At 55.5% G+C, this 21,261-nt stretch overlaps 2 protein-coding genes across 2 annotated transcripts in view; both read right to left on the bottom strand.

The window, feature by feature from the left end:
• The window catches only part of cadm3 (cell adhesion molecule 3), a 48,732-nt gene extending 36,502 nt beyond the window's left edge, over positions 1-12,230 (bottom strand). The window contains exons 1-2 of the mRNA XM_088637492.1: positions 12,097-12,230; positions 10,601-10,781 (exon numbers count right to left, since the gene is read on the bottom strand). Of these exons, the coding sequence (XP_088493618.1) occupies positions 10,601-10,682 (82 nt within the window). The 5' untranslated portion in view covers positions 10,683-10,781; positions 12,097-12,230. The remainder of the gene's footprint in view (positions 1-10,600; positions 10,782-12,096) is intronic.
• A 64-nt stretch (positions 12,231-12,294) lies between these two features.
• LOC148659741 (uncharacterized) lies at positions 12,295-14,462 on the bottom strand. The gene is made up of 4 exons (XM_088638125.1): positions 13,965-14,462; positions 13,850-13,871; positions 13,537-13,707; positions 12,295-12,425 (listed from the first exon to the last, which is right to left on the bottom strand). The coding sequence occupies exons 1-4, from the start codon at positions 14,004-14,006 to the stop codon at positions 12,295-12,297; spliced, it is 366 nt and encodes a 121-aa protein (XP_088494251.1). The 5' UTR covers positions 14,007-14,462.
• Between the last annotated feature and the right edge of the window lie 6,799 nt (positions 14,463-21,261).

Raw genomic sequence — 21,261 nt, 5'->3', positions numbered from 1 at the left:
AGGGAGACGAGAGAGATGAGGACTGGGACTCCTGCTCCTCCCGCTGCCCGGTCTCCTGGTAACAGCGCGGAGATTGGTGGGGGGGGGGGGGGAGAGAGAGGGAGGACAAAGACAGCAGGAGGAAGAGGAGAGGGAGGAAGGAGAGGAAGACGCAAGCCTTCAGTCACGTGAGCTCAGCTCCAGCTGTGGGACTGAAGAGCAGAATCTGCAGCCTGTCAGCACCCCCCCTCCTGCCCCCCCGCCTCTCTCTCTCCCCCCCTCTGTCGCCCCCCTCCCAGCTCCTGCAGGTCTCCGCTGGGACCTGGCCTGCTTGCAGCACAGACAGCGAGCTGGCAGCACAGAGCACAAGGAAGAGGGGGAGACTCTCCACAGCCACAGGGATGCTTCTCTTCCCAGCGGACTAACGGGCATCGGTGCCAGGGAAGCACAATGAAAGGAATTCTTGTCACCCAGTGGGCCATTAAAAATCTCCCAGCTGGACAGCAAGATGTCCCCCCTCTCTCAGTGCAGTGTTAATGTACTGGAGTGTCCAGTCAGTGTGTCTGTATTAACCCCTCTCTCTCAGTGCAGTGTGAATGTACTGGAGTGTCCAGTCAGTGTGTCTGTATTAACCCCTCTCTCTCAGTGCAGTGTTAATGTACTGGAGTGTCCAGTCAGTGTGTCTGTATTAACCCCTCTCTCTCAGTGCAGTGTTAATGTACTGGAGTGTCCAGTCAGTGTAGTGTCCTGTATTAACCCCTCTCTCTCAGTGCAGTGTTAATGTACTGGAGTGTCCAGTCAGTGTGTCTGTATTAACCCCTCTCTCTCAGTGCAGTGTTAATGTACTGGAGTGTCCAGTCAGTGTGTCTGTATTAACCCCTCTCTCTCAGTGCAGTGTTAATGTACTGGAGTGTCCAGTCAGTGTGTCTGTATGAACCCCTCTCTCTCTCAGTGCAGTGTTAATGTACTGGAGTGTCCAGTCAGTGTGTCTGTATTAACCCTCTCTCTCAGTGCAGTGTTAATGTACTGGAGTGTCCAGTCAGTGTGTCTGTATTAACCCCCCTCTCTCTCAGTGCAGTGTTAATGTACTGGAGTGTCCAGTCAGTGTGTCTGTATTAACCTGTAGTGTACTGTAGTGGGGGCCGCGGGCAGGTGGTCTGTCCAGGAGGAGAAGGGAAGACAGCGCATGCCGGACAGCTCAAAGTACACAGCGACACAAACAGAGACAGATGGTCACTCAACTGGAGAGACTGATGTACAGATGGTTCTGTACAGATGGCCTGGTCTGAGCTTTCTAATGCTCCTCATCTCTCATACGATTTACTGCAATATCAGATCCATACTGAACACATTCACTCACACATCAATAAACACATATCAACTCATGCATCAACATGCGATATAGACCGGATAATTCAATCACAAACATACTACATACATACTAGACTAACATAACTTCTGCGTTTGAAAGCGGTTCATTCCAAATATTAATCTGAGGTATCCGTCTGTGTTTTGAAGCTTCTAGCTTGCAGTAAAAGTATTGATTTTCTAGCTCCATGCAGTTTTAATGAGCCCCTGACTCATCAGTAATCCCGTTATCATCTTTAGAGAACCGCGACCACAAAGCAGAAACTCTAAATAAGACTTTCATTATCCAGAGATCACCGGTCCGGTCTGGGTCACACTGTACCCCTACAGTCCAGACATCGCCGGTCCGGTCTGGGTCACACTGTACCCCCACAGTCCAGAGATCAACGGTCCAGTCTGGGTCACACTGTACCCCTACAGTCCAGACATCGCCGGTCCGGTCTGGGTCACACTGTACCCCCACAGTCCAGAGATCGCCAGTCCGGTCTGGGTCACACTGTACCCCCACAGTCCAGAGATCACAGGTCCGGTCTGGGTCACACTGTACCCCTACAGTCCAGACATCGCCGGTCCGGTCTGGGTCACACTGTACCCCCACAGTCCAGAGATCACAGGTCCAGTCTGGGTCACACTGTACCCCCACAGTCCAGAGATCGCCAGTCCGGTCTGGGTCACACTGTACCCCTACATTCCAGAGATCACAGGTCCGGTCTGGGTCACACTGTAACCCTACAGTCCAGAGATCACAGGTCTGGTCTGGGTCACACTGTAACCCTACAGTCCAGAGATCACAGGTCCGGTCTGGGTCACACTGTACCCCTACAGTCCAGAGATCACAGGTCCGGTCTGGGTCACACTGTACCCCTACATTCCAGAGATCACAGGTCCGGTCTGGGTCACACTGTACCCCTACATTCCAGAGATCACAGGTCCGGTCTGGGTCACACTGTACCCCCACAGTCCAGAGATCAACGGTCCAGTCTGGGTCACACTGTACCCCCACAGTCCAGAGATCAACGGTCCAGTCTGGGTTTGGCTTTGAGAGGCGTCCAGAATCAGAAGGTCTGTCTCGACGGTAAACATGCAGGAGGAGCAGCGAAACCGAAGAACACGAGGGCCGCTCCTCCACCGGGGCAGACGGCCGCGCGCGCACACGCAGGATCCCGGACCTCCGGCCTGCATTCCAGCGCGAGCAGATCCGGGAAGTTCTCCCGGACGGCCAGGAGTAAGAATTGCACCAAGCGCGTCAGCAAGCACAGGCGCGAGAATCCCTGCCAGGGAAGCTCTGTCTCATCAGTCCCCAGCCCTGCGGGGCCCTGGCCTCTGGGGGTTCCCTCCAGCTGGGAGCCTCATTCATTACGTTTAATTGAGCCCTTGATTGGGCAGCACAGTGGCACAGCGGTTAGCACGGCTGGGGTGCCGGGTTCAATTCCGGGATGGGCTGTCTGTGTGGAGTCTGCATGTTCTCCCCACATTCACATGGGTTTTATCCAGGTGCTCAGGCTTCCTCCTGCAGTCTATACATGCTGGTAGGTTAAGTGGCTTCTGGGAAAACTGGCCCAAGTCCATCTCCCAAATTCCAGGAGAACAGGAGACACTCCCATTTCCGAATTCCTCCCGTTATTGTCTTGAGGTCCTAGGAAATGGATCCACTGGGTTCAGTCTAGGAGTCTCCCACTCGGCTCCAGTTGGGCCTGGGATCTTGTTTGGTGTTGTTAATTGGAGGGGGGGGGGGGCGACCCAAAGCAATCAATTAAACAATTAAGCTTAATCGGTTTCTTAATTGGTCACATGAAGGATGTTGTTTTGTTTTCTTCTCTACAGCTGATTTCTGAAAAGATGCCCTGCAGTAAAACTACATTTACCAATGAAACACCTTCCAGGCTCGTTAGAGGTTTTATCAGGGCTGCTGTTAATTAATTCCACCTGCCGCAATCGGGCATTGCACAAACCAGGAGACAGCTCAGGAAAGCAGCAGGAGACCCCTGCGATCCCAGCGTCTGACACAACACCCTTCCCAAGAGCGTATACCCATCACCAGCTGAGAAGCAATTACTTGAAGAGAAAACCGAGCAAGAGCTACTGTCTTACACCAGAGATCCGAGGAGCTTGGCTTCCCAGAAATAAAACAAGCCAAAGACCCTGCTTCAAGAGACTCGACAGTTGCAGGGCTCAATGAATGAAATTATTATGAGCAGGAAGAGACAGAGGCTCCCCAGCACTTCGAGAACATCGTGAATGAGGTCTGAAGAATTAGGGCTGGTTATAGAAATATTGGTCGTGTTCTGGGGGCATAAGTTAATTAGTGCATACTGTACATTAAAAACAGATGCTATCCCCCTCAACTAGGGCTCTGACCTCGGTGTTAAATACAGCACATCCTGTCCCTCAGCCAGGACACAGACCTCAGTGTTAAATACAGCAGATCCGGTCCCTCAACCAGGACACAGACCTGTCCCTCAGCTAGGACACAGACCTCAGTGTTAAATACAGCAGATCCTGTCCCTCAGCCGGGACACAGACCTCAGTGTTAAATACAGCAGATCCGGTCCCTCAACCAGGACACAGACCTCAGTGTTAAATACAGCAGATCCTGTCCCTCAGCTAGGACACAGACCTCAGTGCTAAATACAGCAGATCCTGTCCCTCAACCAGGACACAGACCTCAGTGTTAAATACAGCAGATTCTGTCCCTCAGCTAGGACACAGACCTCAGTGCTAAATACAGCAGATCCTGTCCCTCAGCTAGGACACAGACCTCAGTGCTAAATACAGCAGATCCTGTCCCTCAACCAGGACACAGACCTCAGTGTTAAATACAGCAGATTCTGTCGCTCAGCTAGGACACAGACCTCAGTGTTAAATACAGCAGATCCTGTCCCTCAGCCAGGACACAGACAGTGTTAAATACAGCAGATCCTGTCCCTCAGCCAGGACACAGACAGTGTTAAATACAGCAGATCCTGTCCCTCAGCCAGGACATAGACCTCAGTGTTAAATACAGCAGATCCTGTCCCTCAGCCGGGACACAGACCTCAGTGTTAAATACAGCAGATCCTGTCCCTCAGCCGGGACACAGACCTCAGTGCTAAATACAGCAGATCCTGTCCCTCAACCAGGACACAGACAGTGTTAAATACAGCAGATCCTGTCCCTCAGCCAGGACACAGACAGTGTTAAATACAGCAGATCCTGTCCCTCAGCCAGGACACAGACCTCAGTGTTAAATACAGCAGATCCTGTCCCTCAGCCGGGACACAGACAGTGCTAAATACAGCAGATCCTGTCCCTCAGCCAGGACACAGACAGTGTTAAATACAGCAGATCCTGTCCCTCAGCCAGGACACAGACCTCAGTGTTAAATACAGCAGATCCTGTCCCTCAGCCAGGACACAGACCTCAGTGTTAAATACAGCAGATCCTGTCCCTCAGCCAGGACACAGACCTCAGTGTTAAATACAGCAGATCCTGTCCCTCAGCCGGGACACAGACCTCAGTGTTAAATACAGCAGATCCTGTCCCTCAGCTAGCACACAGACCTCAGTGTTAAATACAACAGATCCTGTCCCTCAGCCGGGACACAGACCTCAGTGTTAAATACAGCAGATCCTGTCCCTCAGCCGGGACACAGACCTCAGTGGTAAATACAGCAGATCCTGTCCCTCAGCCAGGACACAGACCTCAGTGTTAAATACAGCAGATCCTGTCCCTCAACCAGGACACAGACCTCAGTGTTAAATACAGCAGATCCTGTCCCTCAGCCAGGACACAGACAGTGTTAAATACAGCAGATCCTGTCCCTCAGCCAGGACACAGACCTCAGTGTTAAATACAGCAGATCCTGTCCCTCAGCCGGGACACAGACCTCAGTGTTAAATACAGCAGATCCTGTCCCTCAGCCAGGACACAGACAGTGTTAAATACAGCAGATCCTGTCCCTCAGCCGGGACACAGACCTCAGTGGGTAGAGTTCTGGACTGGTGACTGCAGGGCTGTGGGGTCTACCCTTGCCCACGGTACTCTGCCCGAACTGTACCAGTGAAACACCCAGCTATATCAGGAACACAAATCCAGCTCTCTCTGGGTAAAAGTGACCAGCGATAAATACAAGAGCAGTAAGAGCAGGGGTCCGGCGGGGGCTGCAGCTGGTGCATGATCTTCATCCCCGCGTGTACAGACCCCTCCCTCCTCGTCTTCCTCAGCCAGCTCGGCTCCCAGCTGCAGGGGACCCCACACACCCCCCCATGCCATACCCCCTCCCGAGGAGAAAAGCAGGAAGTCAGCTTCCTGAATGCCCCAGAGTCTTGGCACGGAGGGCAGCGACACATCAAAGCCCGCTCTTCAGACTCCCAGTCCTTCCAGCAGCCTCAGCCGGACGCATTTCAACGGCCCAGAACAAAAAGGCAATTTAAACTCCGCCAAGAGCCGGACCAGTGGGAGCTCGGGCCTTTTTTGTAAGAACTTTTTTACCCGTGCGTCCACCCCGATTGAACTGGCAGATTCCATCCGGAGTCCAGTGGAGCCGGGGGGAGTGAGGGGGGTTGTGGGGGGGAGTGTTTGGGCAACTTGTTCCACGCTCCCACCAACCTTTGCGTAAAGCAGCGCACCTCCTGTTCTGATCGGAGTATCTCACCCGGCTGTTTTTTCAGAAGAAGCTAGTGTGTCTTCCACAAGAGGCCTGGGCAGCTTGTTCCACACTCCCACCACCCTCTGTGTAAAGACGTTCTCCTGTGCTGACTGGGGGAGGGGGGGAGGGGGCTCATCCAGCTCTGTCTTGAGAGAAGGCAGGGTATCGGCTTCAGCAGCGTGGCTGGGTTAGCTTGTTCCACACCCCTGCCACCCTCCGTGTAAAGAAGTGCTGTCTGTCCTCAATGGGAGAATTTTGTCCAGCTTGTGTTCCCCAAAAAAGCCAGAGTATCAAGCCCCTGCTCCTCCCCATCACTCCACTGAGGCTCTTGCCCAGTCCCTCACTCAGTCCATTCATTGTATTAATGGGACTCTCAGATTAGTTAACGAGATTCTCAGATTGCTTAACGAGACTCTCAGATTGGTTAACGAGACCCTCAAGTTTCCTGTTACCTTGGGACAACAGTGCCTTGGGGAAGGTGTCATGCACCTTTGGGAGTATCCTTGATCCCTGTTGCGTTCACAGGATTTTATATTCTTAAAAGAACAAAGCAGCTGATGTCTCATTGATTTCGTTAACCAATGAGCCGTTCCAATTAGTACGACTGCTTGGGCTCTCGACTCGGTGAGCATTTAACCCTCCCTGTAAACCTCGGAGTGGAACCCGCCTACGGACAATAACCTTCACATTATCCAGGTCACCCTGGGAGCGATTCCTGGGGTGCTGTCTGTGTGGAGTTTGCATGTTCTCCCTTTGCGTGCATGAGTTTCCTCCTCCTGTCCTAAGATACGTGGTCCGAGTGTGTGTGTGTGTGTGCGCCGTGCATGTGTGCCCTGCGGTGGACTGGCGTCCCGTCCAGGGCGTACCCCGCCTTGCGCCCACTGCTTGCTGGGATACGCTGAACATTGTCATTAGGTGCCGTAAGCGATTACACGACTGTCAGGGAGACAAAGGGGCCCCTGAGCTGTTCATGACTGACTCCTGGCTATCTGTCTGTAGGGTGTAAGATGTGCCGAGTCGGTCGGGCTGCCCCCTGGCGCTGCGCTGGACGAAGAGGTTAGAAAAGGGCGTCTCGGCGTCTCGAGTCAGCTCATTCGCTGGGTCTGATGGGCTTCCGCCTGCTGGCCAACAGAGCCGCCAGCGGAAACGAATGGGAGGGGGTTCAGGCTGAGAGCTGGAGGGCAGGGCTTTACTCGAAGAGTGGCGGGGGTCTGGAGCAGAGCACCCACAGAGGCAGGTCTCCTGGGACGCCTCCCGAACCGAGAGAGAGAGAGAGAGAGAGAGAGAGAGAGAGAGTGGGGGGAGCGCTTGCTACATTCCGACTGCTTTACAGAAGGTGGGCAAACGATCCAGAAACTACTGTGTCCCCCTGCAGCTCAGCGCTGGCAGCCCCACTGGAGCTCAGCAGTGTGAGCCTGGTCAGTACCTGGAGGGGAGACTCCTGGGAGAGCTGAGGCTGCTGCTGGAAGAGGTGTTAGTGGGGCCAGTAGGGGGCGCTCACCCTGTGGTCTGTGTGGGTCCTGATGCCCCAGTATAGTGACGGGGACACTCTACTGTAAAAAAGGCGCCATTCTTCAGATGAGACGTAAAACCGAGGTCCTGACTCTCTGTGGTCATTAAAAATCCCAGGGTGTCTCTCGAAAAGAGTAGGGGTGTCACCCCGGTGTCCTGGCCAAATTTCCCCCTGGTCTTTACCCATCATGGCCCCCTAATAACCCCCCTCTCTGAACTGGCTCCATCACTCTGCTCTCCTCCCCACTGAGAGCTGCTGTGTGTGAGCAGACTGGAGCTTCACCCAGGTGGGGGGACACACTGGTGGGGGTGGAGGGGATCCCCATGACCTGTGAAGAGCTTGGAGTGGAGAGTCCAGAAGAGCGCTATAGAAGCGTTATCGATGAAGGGGCGTACAGCGGTACGGGCTGGTCAGGGAAACTAGGCAGTAACGGTGATGGAGTCAGGAGGGCGACTTTCAGAACGGAGTGGGAAACGGTGGCGAAACTAAGCCTGGCTCCCCGAGGTCACCCCCTCCTCCCTGCCCCCCGACACGACGTGACCCATCCTGCCGACTCGGAACCAGGTGTCCGGCCCGGTTTGCGGACTCTCGGGAAGTGATCAGGGCGGCCGGCCGGTCCGGGCGCTCAGCCCAGCGGGGCTCGGAGTGACGGGAGGGGGCTCAACACCCCCCCCAGGGGTACCCACAAACCCGCAGACTCGCACAGCTGCATCTCGTGAGGATCACAGGGAACTTCGCTGCTTTTCCACAGCTGTGACCAGAGTTAAACCACACTCTGTCCCAGGTCCTCACTGCTCTTCCCCTGATCTCCCCGGGCTTTACTGCAGTGTACTCTGTTTTTACCCTGATCTCCCTGGGCTTTACTGCACTGGACTGTGTTTTTACCCTGATCTCACTGGGCTTTACTGCACTGGACTGTGTTTTTACCCTGATCTCACTGGGCTTTACTGCACTGGACTGTGTTTTTACCCTGATCTCCCTGGGCTTTACTGCACTGGACTGTGTTTTTACCCTGATCTCCCTGGGCTTTACTGCACTGGACTGTTTTTTTACCCTGATCTCACTGGGCTTTACTGCACTGGACTGTGTTTTTACCCTGATCTCACTGGGCTTTACTGCACTGGACTGTGTTTTTACCATGATCTCACTGGGCTTTACTGCAATATGCTTTTACCATGATTGCAATTAAAACACGTATTGATTTTCATAATTTACTGTGATTTCACCCTTGTATGCTACCATAAAACTACTTCAAAACTCCTTTGGCAGACCTACAAACCTCATTACAGCCCAGGATTATTAACACTGACAGCATGGACGTCTCCAGCAGACCTCCAGAGCTCACAAAAAGGGCACAACACTGACCACAAAGGGGAGGAGGCAAAAACTCTGTGGTACCATGTGACTTTATCAGCTTGACCGCAGGTCGGAGATGGACACATGCAAGAAAGCTGATTATAAGAATATTTCATACTTAATGGCTTTTATAAAGTGGTTTTCACCCCAATGTGCTTCACACAGCAGAACTCAGCTCCTTCTGAGTGACACACAACAGCCCCACTGCACTGCAGATCAGGTGGAGGAGAGAGAAACTCCAGACTGTCCATCCCACAGTGCAGTTTAGCCACCAGGACCGACACCCCTACTCTTACTGACAGTGTCCTGGGATCTGTACTGACCAGCGGACTGGACACCTCTACTCTTACTGACAGTGTCCTGGGATCTGTACTGACCAGCAGTCAGGACAGCCCTACTCTTACTGACAGTGTCCTGGGATCTGTACTGACCAGCGGACTGGACACCTCTACTCTTACTGACAGTGTCCTGGGATCTGTACTGACCAGCGGACTGGACACCTCTACTCTTACTGACAGTGTCCTGGGATCTGTACTGACCAGCAGTCAGGACACCCCTACTCTTACTGACAGTGTCCTGGGATCTGTACTGACCAGCAGTCAGGACAGCCCTACTCTTACTGACAGTGTCCTGGGATCTGTACTGACCAGCGGACTGGACACTCCTACTCTTACTGACAGTGTCCTGGGATCTGTACTGACCAGCGGACTGGACACCTCTACTCTTACTGACAGTGTCCTGGGATCTGTACTGACCAGCGGACTGGACACCTCTACTCTTACTGACAGTGTCCTGGGATCTGTACTGACCAGCAGTCAGGACACCCCTACTCTTACTGACAGTGTCCTGGGATCTGTACTGACCAGCGGACTGGACACTCCTACTCTTACTGACAGTGTCCTGGGATCTGTACTGACCAGTAGCCAGGACACAGGGGTTAGTCACAGTTTCCTCTGTCACCACACTGGGGCATTAGTTCCTGGTCCAAAGGGAAGATCACCCCCTACTGCCAACAGCAGCGACCTGATTTTCCCAAAATGTTTCCCGGGCCTGCCCAGCCCAGTCACAGCCCTGCCGAGCTCCCGAGACCCACGACAGGAGACACCGTCACGGAAGTGCTGAGTCAGAACTCACAACTCCCTGCGGACAAAGCGCTGGGCCTGCAGACATCGACATCTTGGATATATACTGTATACAGTAGATTCCCCCCCCGTAGGGTGGAGAACAAAGCTCAGGACGGCGGGCTACGCTTCGCATTCGGTCCCCACGATACATCCCCCGCGTGTGGACGCTGTCATAAGACGCGGAGCACGCACACACACACACCAACACACACACACAGATTCAACCGCGCCGCGGTCGCACGCCGCACCCTGCCGCGATTTTTAACGACTGTATTTCCCTTTTCACAAAGAAATACACAAAACCCTAGAAACCTCTACGTGAATACCCATACACCTAAAACAGCATATAAACATATATGTGTGTGTGTGTGTGTGCGAAACCATCTCGTTAAGTCTTAAAAAAAGGGGGCAAAAGTCGCATAACGATAATTATTACTTTTGCGCGGGAGCGTCGGTTCACGTCGCTCCGAATCACTTCCAAAAACGAGCCCGACGGCCGAGTTTTTTTTTTTGTCCTTTCACAGGATTCTCGATATCACAGGCTCCCGGGACCCGATCCCACGCCCCCCCCCGCTCTCCACAGACCCGAGGCAACAGCTGCCTGTCAGGACGGACGGGGCCCCGGCCTCCTACCGTCCAGCACGAAGTTGCCGCTGGCCAGCAGGACGGCCAGGGAGCTGCAGTACGCCAGCGCGGCCCAGCGCAGGGCGGCCATGGCTCGGCGCTCCGCGTCTCTCACTCTTCCTCCGCGCGTCTTCGCTCCCACAGCGGCCTCCCCGCGCGGTGACACACCCCCTCCTCCTCCTCCACGGACCTGCGGGGGTCGGGGAACAGCGAGCGCGGGGTCAAGAGGACGAGCGAAACATCAACAACAACAACAACAACAACAACACCATCATCATCCTCCTGATCAAGGCGGGGGCACCTCCTCTCTCCACAGTGTCGCTCTCCTGGAGTTTGCGCCAGATTGTACCCTCCGCCTCCGCCGCCCCCCCCACCCGCAACGGAGGAGCTGAAGGCAAAGGCGCCCCCCCCCCACCACCACCACACCCCACGGCCCACTCCCCTCCAGGCGCGTCCTGGTCCTCATCGAGACCTCGGTGCCATTGCTGTGACGGTCTGGAGCCCCGGCGCCCCGCACACGCCCCGGACACGCACACACAAACACGCACACACCGGACACGCACACGGGCGCAGACACGGGGACAGCGAACAGCTCCACCCCCGGCCGCTGGGGTCGCCCCGCCGGCCCCCGTGACACTGAGACACGCACACACACACACGCACAGCACAAACAGAAACCGGCGCTCCGGGTTCTCAGGCTGTCGGTAGATCACCCCCGCCCCGCGTAGCGACGCACTGACCCCGGGTCCGAGAGCGGGGGAGCCCCAGGGGCCGAGGGGGCGCTGTGTCGCTTCAGCTGGACGGGAGCCCCCCCAAAAAGACAGATAGATATATAAACCAGCAAGGCGAAGGCTCGCTCATCTGTCTCCATCTCCAGATGACACCTCGCGCTGTATCCCACCCTCCCCCCCCCCCATCTCGTCCTCGCGCGAGGGCGCCTCCTGTCCCCCGAACGCACGCGCCAGCGGACAACCTAGCCCGTCACCCCCGCCGCGAGGACCGAGCCGTGGCCGTGGGAGCCGCCGCCGCCGCGCTCGGGTGGGACGGAGGAAGACAGACAGACACACACACAGAGAGAGAGAGAGAGAGAAAGAGAGAGAGAGAGACACACCGCGCCGCCACCTGCGGGACTCTCTCCGCGACACGCCTGCGAGATGCGACGTGCCATCGGAGGTGGGGACCGTGCCCTCCTTGGCGTTTTGGGGGTACCCTTTCCTCCCCCCTCACCCCCCAAATCACAATAACCGTCCGTCACCTCCCCAAAAGCGATCCAAGCGGACGCACGAGAAGAGCAGGTAGCGCCCGCCTAGAAACTGCGGAGCTGGAGATCGCCAGGAAGGAGAGAGAGAAAGAAGAAAACAGCGGTGCTGCTCAGACATACCGGGGAATGAGAGCAGATTGCGGCCGATAAACAGGTATATCACCCCCCCCAACACACACGCACACACGCCACGCAGACCCCCTCGGCCCCACGGGGGCGCCTGCCGCGAGCGCTCCGCTCCCACCTTGCGCCGCGCTCGAGGGGTGTCGGTCGGGTTCCGAAACGCGGCTCGCCTCCTCCGGGTGCTGCCCTGACACGGCGCTGTCCAGCAGCCAGGGGAAGGACGGGGAAGAAGAAGGAGGACAGACCGATGCGAGGCGCGGGGATGTCGGACACGTACGGCGGAGCTGTCCCGGCGGCGGTCCTGCTGTTCCCGTTAATGTCAAGCGGGCTGTGTCTCTCTGCCGTCTCTCCTGGATCTCTCTCTCTCTCTCTCCGCTCGCTGGCTGGCTGGCTGGGTGACTGGCTGGCGTCCTCCTCCTCCTCTCTCTCTCTCTCTCTCCCGCCGCTGCACTGCCGCAGAAACAGACCAGCTGAAAGACGAAAGGAGAAGTCGAGCGCACGGCGGGGAGGGGGGGTGAGAGGAGGAGGAGGGGGGGGTTTAATACGATTTGGCCCGTACCATTCCGGTAAACAGGGACAGCAGACGCTCGGTTGTGAGCGACGCGAGTGAGAGAGAGGGGGGAGAGGGCACGCTCGCTCGCTCTCTCTCTCTCTGGAATCAGGAGTCTGGAATCTGGAAGGCGGCTCGGAAACCAGCAGGGCCAGAACCGAGCCCGGACCCACCGCGGACCGGGCAGCGCCCAGCTCAATTAAAAGCCACCCCAATAAAAACCGCGGCCCTGTCTGTGTGTCTGTATGTCCCCCCCCCCCGAGCCCTCAGTCTGTACAAGCGGGCGCGGCGAATAAAACCGGATTCTTCTCCGAACAGACGCACATTCCCATCCCCAGCAAACCGTCACCCGACAAGGCGCCGCATTTTCTTCGGGCCACAGCGAATATTCGTGATCCGTCCGCCCCGGTCCGGCATCAGCTCGGCCCCCTGGAGGCAGCGGGACATGGGAGAGGGGCGCGTGTGTACGAGTGCGAGTGTGGATGTACAGTGTGTGAGTGTGGAGTGTGTTTTTATAATGACAGCAAGTGTGTAGTGTGCAGGTGCGGTGTGTGCAGGGATGTAGTGTGCAGGTATGCGATATGTTGTGTGTATGGTGTGTGTAGAGTGTAGGATGTAGTGTGTAGTGTGCAGATGTGTTGTGTGTCGTGTGTAGAGTATTGTGTACAGTGTGTAGGGACATTGTGTATAGTGTGTAGGATGCTGTGTGTCAGGTGTTGTGTGTTGTGTATAATGTGTAGGGTGTTGTGTGTCGGGTGTTTTGAATAGTGTGTTGTGTGTTGTGAATGGTGTGTTGTGTATAGTGTGTAGGATGCTGTGTGTCAGGTGTTGTGTGTTGTGTATAATGTGTAGGGTGTTGTGTGTCGGGTGTTTTGAATAGTGTGTTGTGAATGGTGTGTTGTGTATAGGGTGTAGGATGTTGTGTGTAGGCTATTGTGTGTCGGGTGTAGGATGTTGTGCGTGCCGGGGCTGTTGCGGGACCCCCTGCCACGGTGACGGAGCTCCTCTCACTCGGGTGTCTCCCCGTCCGGGCCGGCGCCCCTGCAGCTCCCAGGCTGATGCGACACCGCGCGTCCCCGTCAGCGGTCTGCGGCCGTGAGGCTGTCGTAATCACCTTGAAGAGACTCTCTGCTCTCAGCCGGCGACCCCTGGATAACGAGCGACTCTCGTCACAGTGACGGGCTGCGGAGGCGAAAAGGCGAACAGCTCTCGGACTGGAATTGTGACGATGACGATGACGTGATGATGATTAATTGTGACGATGACGAATTGTGACGACGACGACGACGACGACGGTGACGTCATTACTTTACTTCACACTCACGGGGTGATCGGCACGGAGCTCCCTGTTAAAAGAAAAAAAAATGATGATATTTTTGCCCTCCTTTATTTCTGAAACAGCGCTCGTCTTGCCCGGACCGTGTGAAGTCCGCACTTACGAAGAGTCCCAGACAGTGGACGTCATCAGCAGGCGTCGGCATGTTTACACAGTCCGGGGTTGAAACTAATTTAATCCCCCGTCAGGCGCAAGATCGGAGGACTTCATTTCTTCAGGGTCTCGTTTGTCACGACGGGTCACCGCTGCGATCGTGCGCCTGATGAAACTGCGTGGAGCTTTCCCCCACGGGGGAAACAAGTCTGCTTAAAGATACATGCACCCACTGGCCAAAATATTAGGACCCCCCCAAAGGAATAGAGAGACGTAGGACCCTGCACTGCGAGGCTGGGGTTGTGGAGACAGGCTGTCGCCCTCCCCTGGCAAGGCCGACCCCCAGTCTCAGCTCTCCTGGAAAGGGCTGGTACTGCCCCTGACCGTCTCACCCAGCTGTGTCCTGAGAGAAGCCAGGGTATCGGCTTCAGCAACAGGGCTGGGCAGCTTGTTCCACCCCCCCACCCCCCTCTGTGTAAAGAAGAGCCTTCTGTCCCGACTGGGGTGTTGTCCTGGCCTCACCAAACGTACTCTTATCCAGTTATCCCATCAGCTAAACAAAACTGTCATCCAAATAACTCTCAGGAAACAGGCTGATGTCTCGTTGAGCGAAACTGTACAATGGCGAAGAAAAGAGGCTTGTAGAATCAAACACGAATCTCAGGGAGCTGAGCATAGTTACAGCACTAGATAACAGTCTAACAGACTGTGCAATGTCAGGCACGAATGACAAAGATGATTCTAGTAGGACTAAGCTGCGCATAAACTTTGCTAACACAATGCTCAACTACATACTGGATGAATAAGCGAATGCGAACGGTTTACATTACATTAGCAGACGCTAGCGGCCAACATAACAGTATCTAAATTACGATACAAACAAGAACATCGCCAAGGAACTTGCTGACATGAGAAATTCACTGCTGTGTGGGGTGGTGGGTGTGGTTTAACAAACAGGATGAGCTCCGTAACTCTCAACTCAGCACTGGCAGCCCTACTGGAGCTCAGCAGTGTGAGCCTGGTCAGTACCTGGAGGGGAGACTCCTGGGAAAGCTGAGGCTGCTGCTGGAAGAGGTGTTAGTGGGGCCAGTAGGGGGCGCTCACCCTGCGGTCTGTGTGGGTCCTAATGCCCCAGTATAGTGACGGGGGACACTCTACTGTAAAAAGGCGCTGTCCTTCGGATGAGACGTAAAACCGAGGTCCTGACTCTCTGTGGTCATTAAAAATCCCAGGGCGTCTCTCGAAAAGAGTAGGGGTGTCACCCCGGTGTCCTGGCCAAATTTCCCCCTGGTCTTTACCCATCATGGCCTCCTAATAACCCCCCTCTCTGAACTGGCTCCATCACTCTGCTCTCCTCCCCACTGAGAGCTGCTGTGTGTGAGCAGACTGGAGCTTCACCCAGGTGGGGGGGCACACTGGTGGGGGTGGAGGGGATCCCCCTGACCTGTGAAGAGCTCGGAGTGGAGAGTCCAGAAGAGCGCTATAGAAGTGTAAGCCATTAATGAATTAAAGGGCTGTGTAAGCGAAGACTCTGCTTTGTAGTGATGCATTTCAATTCATCAGAGAACACATCATGTTGCTCATTCCCGAGGACGATGGCCTCAGCCGTCTGTACAGCATCGTTTGAGAAGCTCTTCCTGCAGACACGCAGACACGCGAGTGGAACCGCGGGCCATCCGAGACAGACGGGCGACGGCTCCAGCCAGGGACTTCCAGCCGGAGAAACGGTGGAATCTCTCCGATCCTGCTGCGCTCCCAGATATCGGAGCAGACGGGGTTGTTACAGCACCTCCGGACGGGTCTGGCAGCTGCTCAGGTGGGCCGTACTGATGGGGGGGGGGGGTCCTGTAGGCCAGTGACGGGCTGGATTCTGCGGTGTGGGCACGTGACTCCCGGGCTGCCCAATGCGCTCGACTCCGTTACTGACATCGCGACCGGCTGCGGATATAGCCTAGCACCACCCTTGCTGCCGGTCTAGAACCTGACTGCGTTTGCCTTCAAGTCCGGGTCTCCGCCTCGACAGGCAGACCAGCAGGGCGCGGGCTGCACCTGGTCGCGGAGCCAGTCTGGCGTAGCAAGGGTGGAGCCTGCCTCACAGCGTCCTTCTTGACCCGGGACTTTCAGACGAGCCCGGGGCATCGGAGAAGACCCATCCTTCTGCGCGTTGGGCTTTGGAGTGTCACGATCGCCACCCCTCCTCTTAAGGGCGCTCCAGCCCTTCCTTCCCCGCACCTGTTCCTTATTCCAGCCTCTCTTCAGTTCCCCCTTAAAAGCCAGACGCAGACGATAATCGGGGCTTCATGTGAGCCCAGGTCCTGATGCGTCTGGCTCCGTTATGTTTTTAACTTTCTGTTCCTGTTCCCCCCGCCGGTCCCGACCCGGTTCCCGTTTTTAATCTCCTGGATGGATCGCCTGGCCGTGGACCTATGCTTGTGGTTTGGATTCCCCGTTTGGACTTCTTCCTGGATTGTTCGCCCCGGACTCACTCCCCCTGGACACCTGCGCACCAAGGACCCGCGCACGTCTCTTTCTCGCGGCTCTCGGATTTGGATTCCTTACCGACCTGACTACTGGATACCCGACCCTGCTTCGTCTCCGGCTCCACCCTCGTTTCTCTCTCAGTGGCTTTTGGATTTGGATACCGTACTGGCCTGACTACTGGATACCCGACCTAGCCTGCCTACCCGACCTCGTATTCCATCTTTTGCCCTTTGGATTTCTGGACATTTATCCTCTCGGCACTGCTTAGGGTCCGACCACCTCTTCCACAAGTCCCCGGTGACAACTGTGACAGGCACGCTCATCCTCCAGTCGACAAGCTCCAGGCCAAGGTCAGGGTCACGGTGCCACAGGAAACGCAAGGCATCTCTGCGGCCCTCATGCACCAGGAAGCAAGGGGACTGTTGCCGTACGTCCGCAGTGAGGGCTACTGGATCTTTCCTGGATCTCAGGAGAACACCAGGGAGGCTATATCATTGAGATCAGGTCCCGAGAGCCGTACAGCACTGAGGGAGACGCCCTTGAACTGTGTGCACTGGAGTCAAACACCACCCGGGTTTGCCCGGGCTTTTGTCACGCCAAAAACGGGTCAGTACCGACCTGTACTCTTCCTGCTGTCACGCACCGTAGATCAGGACCCGACGCAGGTGGCACAATCCGGAAGGGAGTGAACAGACCCGGGGAGGAGCCGGCGAGGGACTGGGCTGGTAGACGAACAGGGGAGCGCGGTCCAGGCGAACAAGTCCGAAGGGAGTCCAGGGGGGGGAAATCCGGGGCGAAGTCCAAGAGTCCAAAAACCGGGATATCCAGCCGAGACGGAAACAAGACACGGTTCAAAACCGGAACGGGATCCGGTGCGGGGAGAGGGAATAGAACTGGGGATTGACGGGACCAGGCGCTCCGAGCCCCGGACTCAGCTGGGTCGGGCCAGGATGCTGATAGGAGGCCTGTGCCCTCGAGCCGCGGGCGTGGGGCGACTTGGTGGTAGGCGGGCCTGGGGGCGTGCGTCTTCCAATGCAGAGCCCGGAATAGAGTGAGTGTTTTTAAGGAGGGGCTGGATTGGAGGCAGGTGCAGGAGATCAAGTGCAACGTGAAAGAGCCGGAGCTCTTTCACCGGAGATCGTAGGAGGGACTACGATCGTGACACCTGCAGGGGAGACAGTTATCGATCGTCTTCTGCGTGGCTTCTGTGAAGTGCGCCCTCATCTCCGCCGTCTCTCTCTCGAGAGACCTGAGGGCAAACCGGGGCGCACCCTCTGCTGTTGGGCAGACGTGTGAGTGGTGCTCGAAATATGAGTGGTGCTACCCAGCTGTTTGTGGAGTCCTTGAAGATCTCATCTTCCGTCATTCTGAGACCCGCGATGTCTTCCGCCGAAGGAGCAAGTCTTCTCTGGCTGGCTGAAAAGCTGTTCCTCCGCGGCTCTCGTCCGTTGCTTTCCCAGAGCGGCTTCTCCAAACTCCTCTCTCGCCTTCATGCGATTCCCGCGCGGGCTGAAGTGGCTCCAAGACGTGCGCCTTCACACCGCTCACCTCCGCCGGCCTGTGAGCGCCTCCCAGGCCAACACCTCCGATAACGACCCGTCCCATGTCCAGCTGTCGGGCGTACGGAGCACCGGCAGGGCCACCGAGCTGCGTCCGGGCTTGGGGCGCCCTCAAAACGTCTCTCCCTAACAGCAGGCCGATCTCAGCATCCGGATACCTCAATAGGAGGGATTTCACCCAGTGGGTCTGGTTGAGAGCCGCTGCAGGTGAGGGTGTCTCACCTCTGCTGCTGGGGGCCGTGTTGCACTCAATGCGTGTAGGAAGTGTTAGCTAAATAGCTAGACTGCTAAACAGCCAGCCTGCAGCTCCTTTAGCAAATTTACCTGTAATGACTACATGGACACACAGTTTTCACTGTATTCAGCAAAACTGCACTATTTGTATATATTGCATACACCATGGACACTCAGCAGCATTACTCATATTGAGTTTTATTCCATTTCTATTACATCTATTCTTATGTAACCTTATTTTCATAACCCCAATTTTGTGATTTTTGTGATCTCTGTGATTCTTGTGATTTTGTGAGCTCGCAGAACAGACATTTCATTGCCAGCAGCTACTGGTGCACGCTGTATTGTTGTGCATTTGATCAATAAACTTGGATTTGATTTGATTCAGCCTAGTCCCGCCCCTGGCAGACTCCACGACGAAGCCTGTGGCTCTCCGTTACTCCAGCACAGGTCTTCAGCACGTACGGGGCCGCGGGACTCTTTATACCGAACGTGTGGAAGAACTCGGGTCTGCTTGGCTCCGTCTAATACGGCGTACTGGACATCTGTCTTGCGTCTCTGCGGCAGCCTCTACCAAGTGTATCCCGGGACTGTAGCGAACAGTTCTTTCCGGACCCTCTGCAGACGACACAATCCAGAATCGAGAGGAAACACTGGGAAGAAAAGTCATGCAGGAATACGGGGATGAAAACAGGGGGGCGTGTCCATGCCGTGCTGGTGTGGCCGAGGCGGACAATCCTAGAAGAAGTCCAGCGGAGAAACCAAAACCAAGCAAAAGTCCCCTCCAGGACCAGGACTGGACAGCCCTGCTGCAGAGACACTGACCCCTCCAGGACCAGGACTGGACAGCCCTGCTGCAGAGACACTGACCCCTCCAGGACCAGGACTGGACAGCCCTGCTGCAGAGACACTGACCCCTCCAGGACCAGGACTGGACAGCCCTGCTGCAGAGACACTGACCCCTCCAGGACCAGAACTGGACAGCCCTGCTGCAGACACGCTGACTGACCCCTCCAGGACCAGGACTGGACAGCCCTGCTGCAGACACGCCGACTGACCCCTCCAGGACCAGGATTGGACAGCCCTGCTGCAGACACACACTGACCCCTCCAGGACCAGGACTGGACAGCCCTGCTGCAGAGACACTGACCCCTCCAGGACCAGGACTGGACAGCCCTGCTGCAGACACACACTGACCCCTCCAGGACCAGGACTGGACAGCCCTGCTGCAGACACACTGACTGACCCCTCCAGGACCAGGACTGGACAACCCTGCTGCAGACACACTGACTGACCCCTCCAGGACCAGGATTGGACAGCCCTGCTGCAGACACACTGACCCCTCCAGGACCAGGATTGGACAGCCCTGCTGCAGACACACTGACCCCTCCAGGACCAGGACTGGACAGCCCTGCTGCAGACACGCCGACTGACCCCTCCAGGACCAGGACTGGACAACCCTGCTGCAGACACACCGACTGACCCCTCCAGGACCAGGACTGGACAGCCCTGACCTGGACTGTTTGAGTGATTGCAGACAGATGAGCTGCAGATGTTGGATCTTTCAGGAACACTTTGAGTCCCACAGAGCTGTGTGCTCAGACCACACTGCAGTGCTGCTCAGATAATCAGATCATCAGTCTGCTCTTCATCAGAGCGAGCGGCTTATCAGATCTGATCGCGAAAGAGACACGTCATCGTTGCGAGAGTGATAATGAGTAACTCTCAACACAACCGCAAGACCACGAGGAAGTAGGCTGAGCTCGTCAGGCCTGGATCACATATCATGCCCAAGTTCTTTAATTGAGTTTGAAAATCAAGTACAGAGCCATCCGCAGATAAGATCACTGCACCAGCTTTACGAAGCTGATGGCAGAAGCATGCTGAGCTGAGAAGCATGACCACAGTGTTGTCGCAGATTAGATGAAGGACATTTTGAGTCAGCCAGGGTTTTAATGTCAGCGCTGTAATTACAGAGTGCAGAGACAGCCACATCAGTGTCAGGTTTAGTGTGAATATAGATTTAAGTCATATCAGCATTGAAATCAGAATTCAGTTTATGTGATCTTAATAGCCCACCACTTCTTCTTCTTCTTCTTCTTCTTCTTTTCCACAGCCTTAGTCCCAGACAGTCCTGGGGTGAGCTGCCACCGTAACCTCGCCTCTCGCATCTTCTCAACCACATCCACCACCCTCCATCGTCTACGGATTTCTTCATTTCTGATCTTATCCTTCATTGAAATCTGCAGAATCCATCTCAACATCCTCATTTCAGTTCTTCTCATCAAGTTCTCTTCCCTCTTTCCAACTGCCAAGCTTTAGCTCCATATAGTAGGACAGGTCTAATCACAGTCTTGTACATTTTGCACTTTAACTTTCTAGGAATTTTCCTGTCACAGATTATTCCAGTTATTTCTCTCCACTTGTTCCATCCAGCTTTCACTCTTTGTTTTACTGCCTCCAGTGTTTCTCCTCCCTTTACCAGTTTCGATCCAAGGTATTTAAAGCCATCAGCTTGTTTCAGTTTTCCTCCATTTGTCTCCTCAACATTGGTCATAGTATCTCCTCTTCTCTCCATTACCATTATTTCAGATTGTTCTGCATTCGTTTTCAGTCCACCCTTTTCCAGACTCCTCTGCCATTTGAACACTTTCTCCTGTAGTTCTACTTCTGAATCTGCCATGGCCGGGTGATCCATCCAAAAAACAGGGATTAAAAACAGCTGCCGGGTCGGCCCGGCAGGGAAGAACAGGAACAGGAGCAGGAAGCTAAAAGCATAACGGAGCCAGACGAATCCAGGTCCCGGGCTCGCGCGATGTGGAAACCGACGCAGAGCCTCGAGTGAAGTGAGCGTCCGGCTTTTAAGGGGGAACTGAACCAGGAACAGGTGCGGGGAATGAGGCTGACGAGGAGGGGCTTGCGATCGCGACAGGGACACGGTCTCCGGCTGAAGCCCCCTCCCGCTGGCGGTGTGCGCGTCTGCAGGCTTGTGCCCCGAGAGCGACGCAGTCGGGCCTGGACACAGAGCAGCTA

Source organism: Lepisosteus platostomus, chromosome 6 (genome assembly GCF_059453375.1).
Source record: "Lepisosteus platostomus isolate fLepPlt1 chromosome 6, fLepPlt1.hap1, whole genome shotgun sequence".
Classification (NCBI taxonomy): domain Eukaryota; kingdom Metazoa; phylum Chordata; class Actinopteri; order Semionotiformes; family Lepisosteidae; genus Lepisosteus; species Lepisosteus platostomus.
Note: the sequence above shows the minus strand (reverse complement) of the source record. Positions and strands in the feature narration are given on the sequence as shown.

What these genes read in the sequence shown, in the direction of transcription:
- LOC148659741 (XM_088638125.1), bottom strand. Translation starts at nt 14,006, where the DNA reads ATGCCGACGCCTGCTGATGACGTCCACTGTCTGGGACTCTTC. An exon ending in TCCACTGTCTGGGACTCTTC is followed by an intron (nt 13,872 to 13,964) that starts GTAAGTGCGGAC and finishes TTCTTTTAACAG; the next exon opens with GGAGCTCCGTGCCGATCACC. An exon ending in CCGGACGGGGAGACACCCGA is followed by an intron (nt 12,426 to 13,536) that starts GTGAGAGGAGCT and finishes TTTCTGCGGCAG; the next exon opens with TGCAGCGGCGGGAGAGAGAG.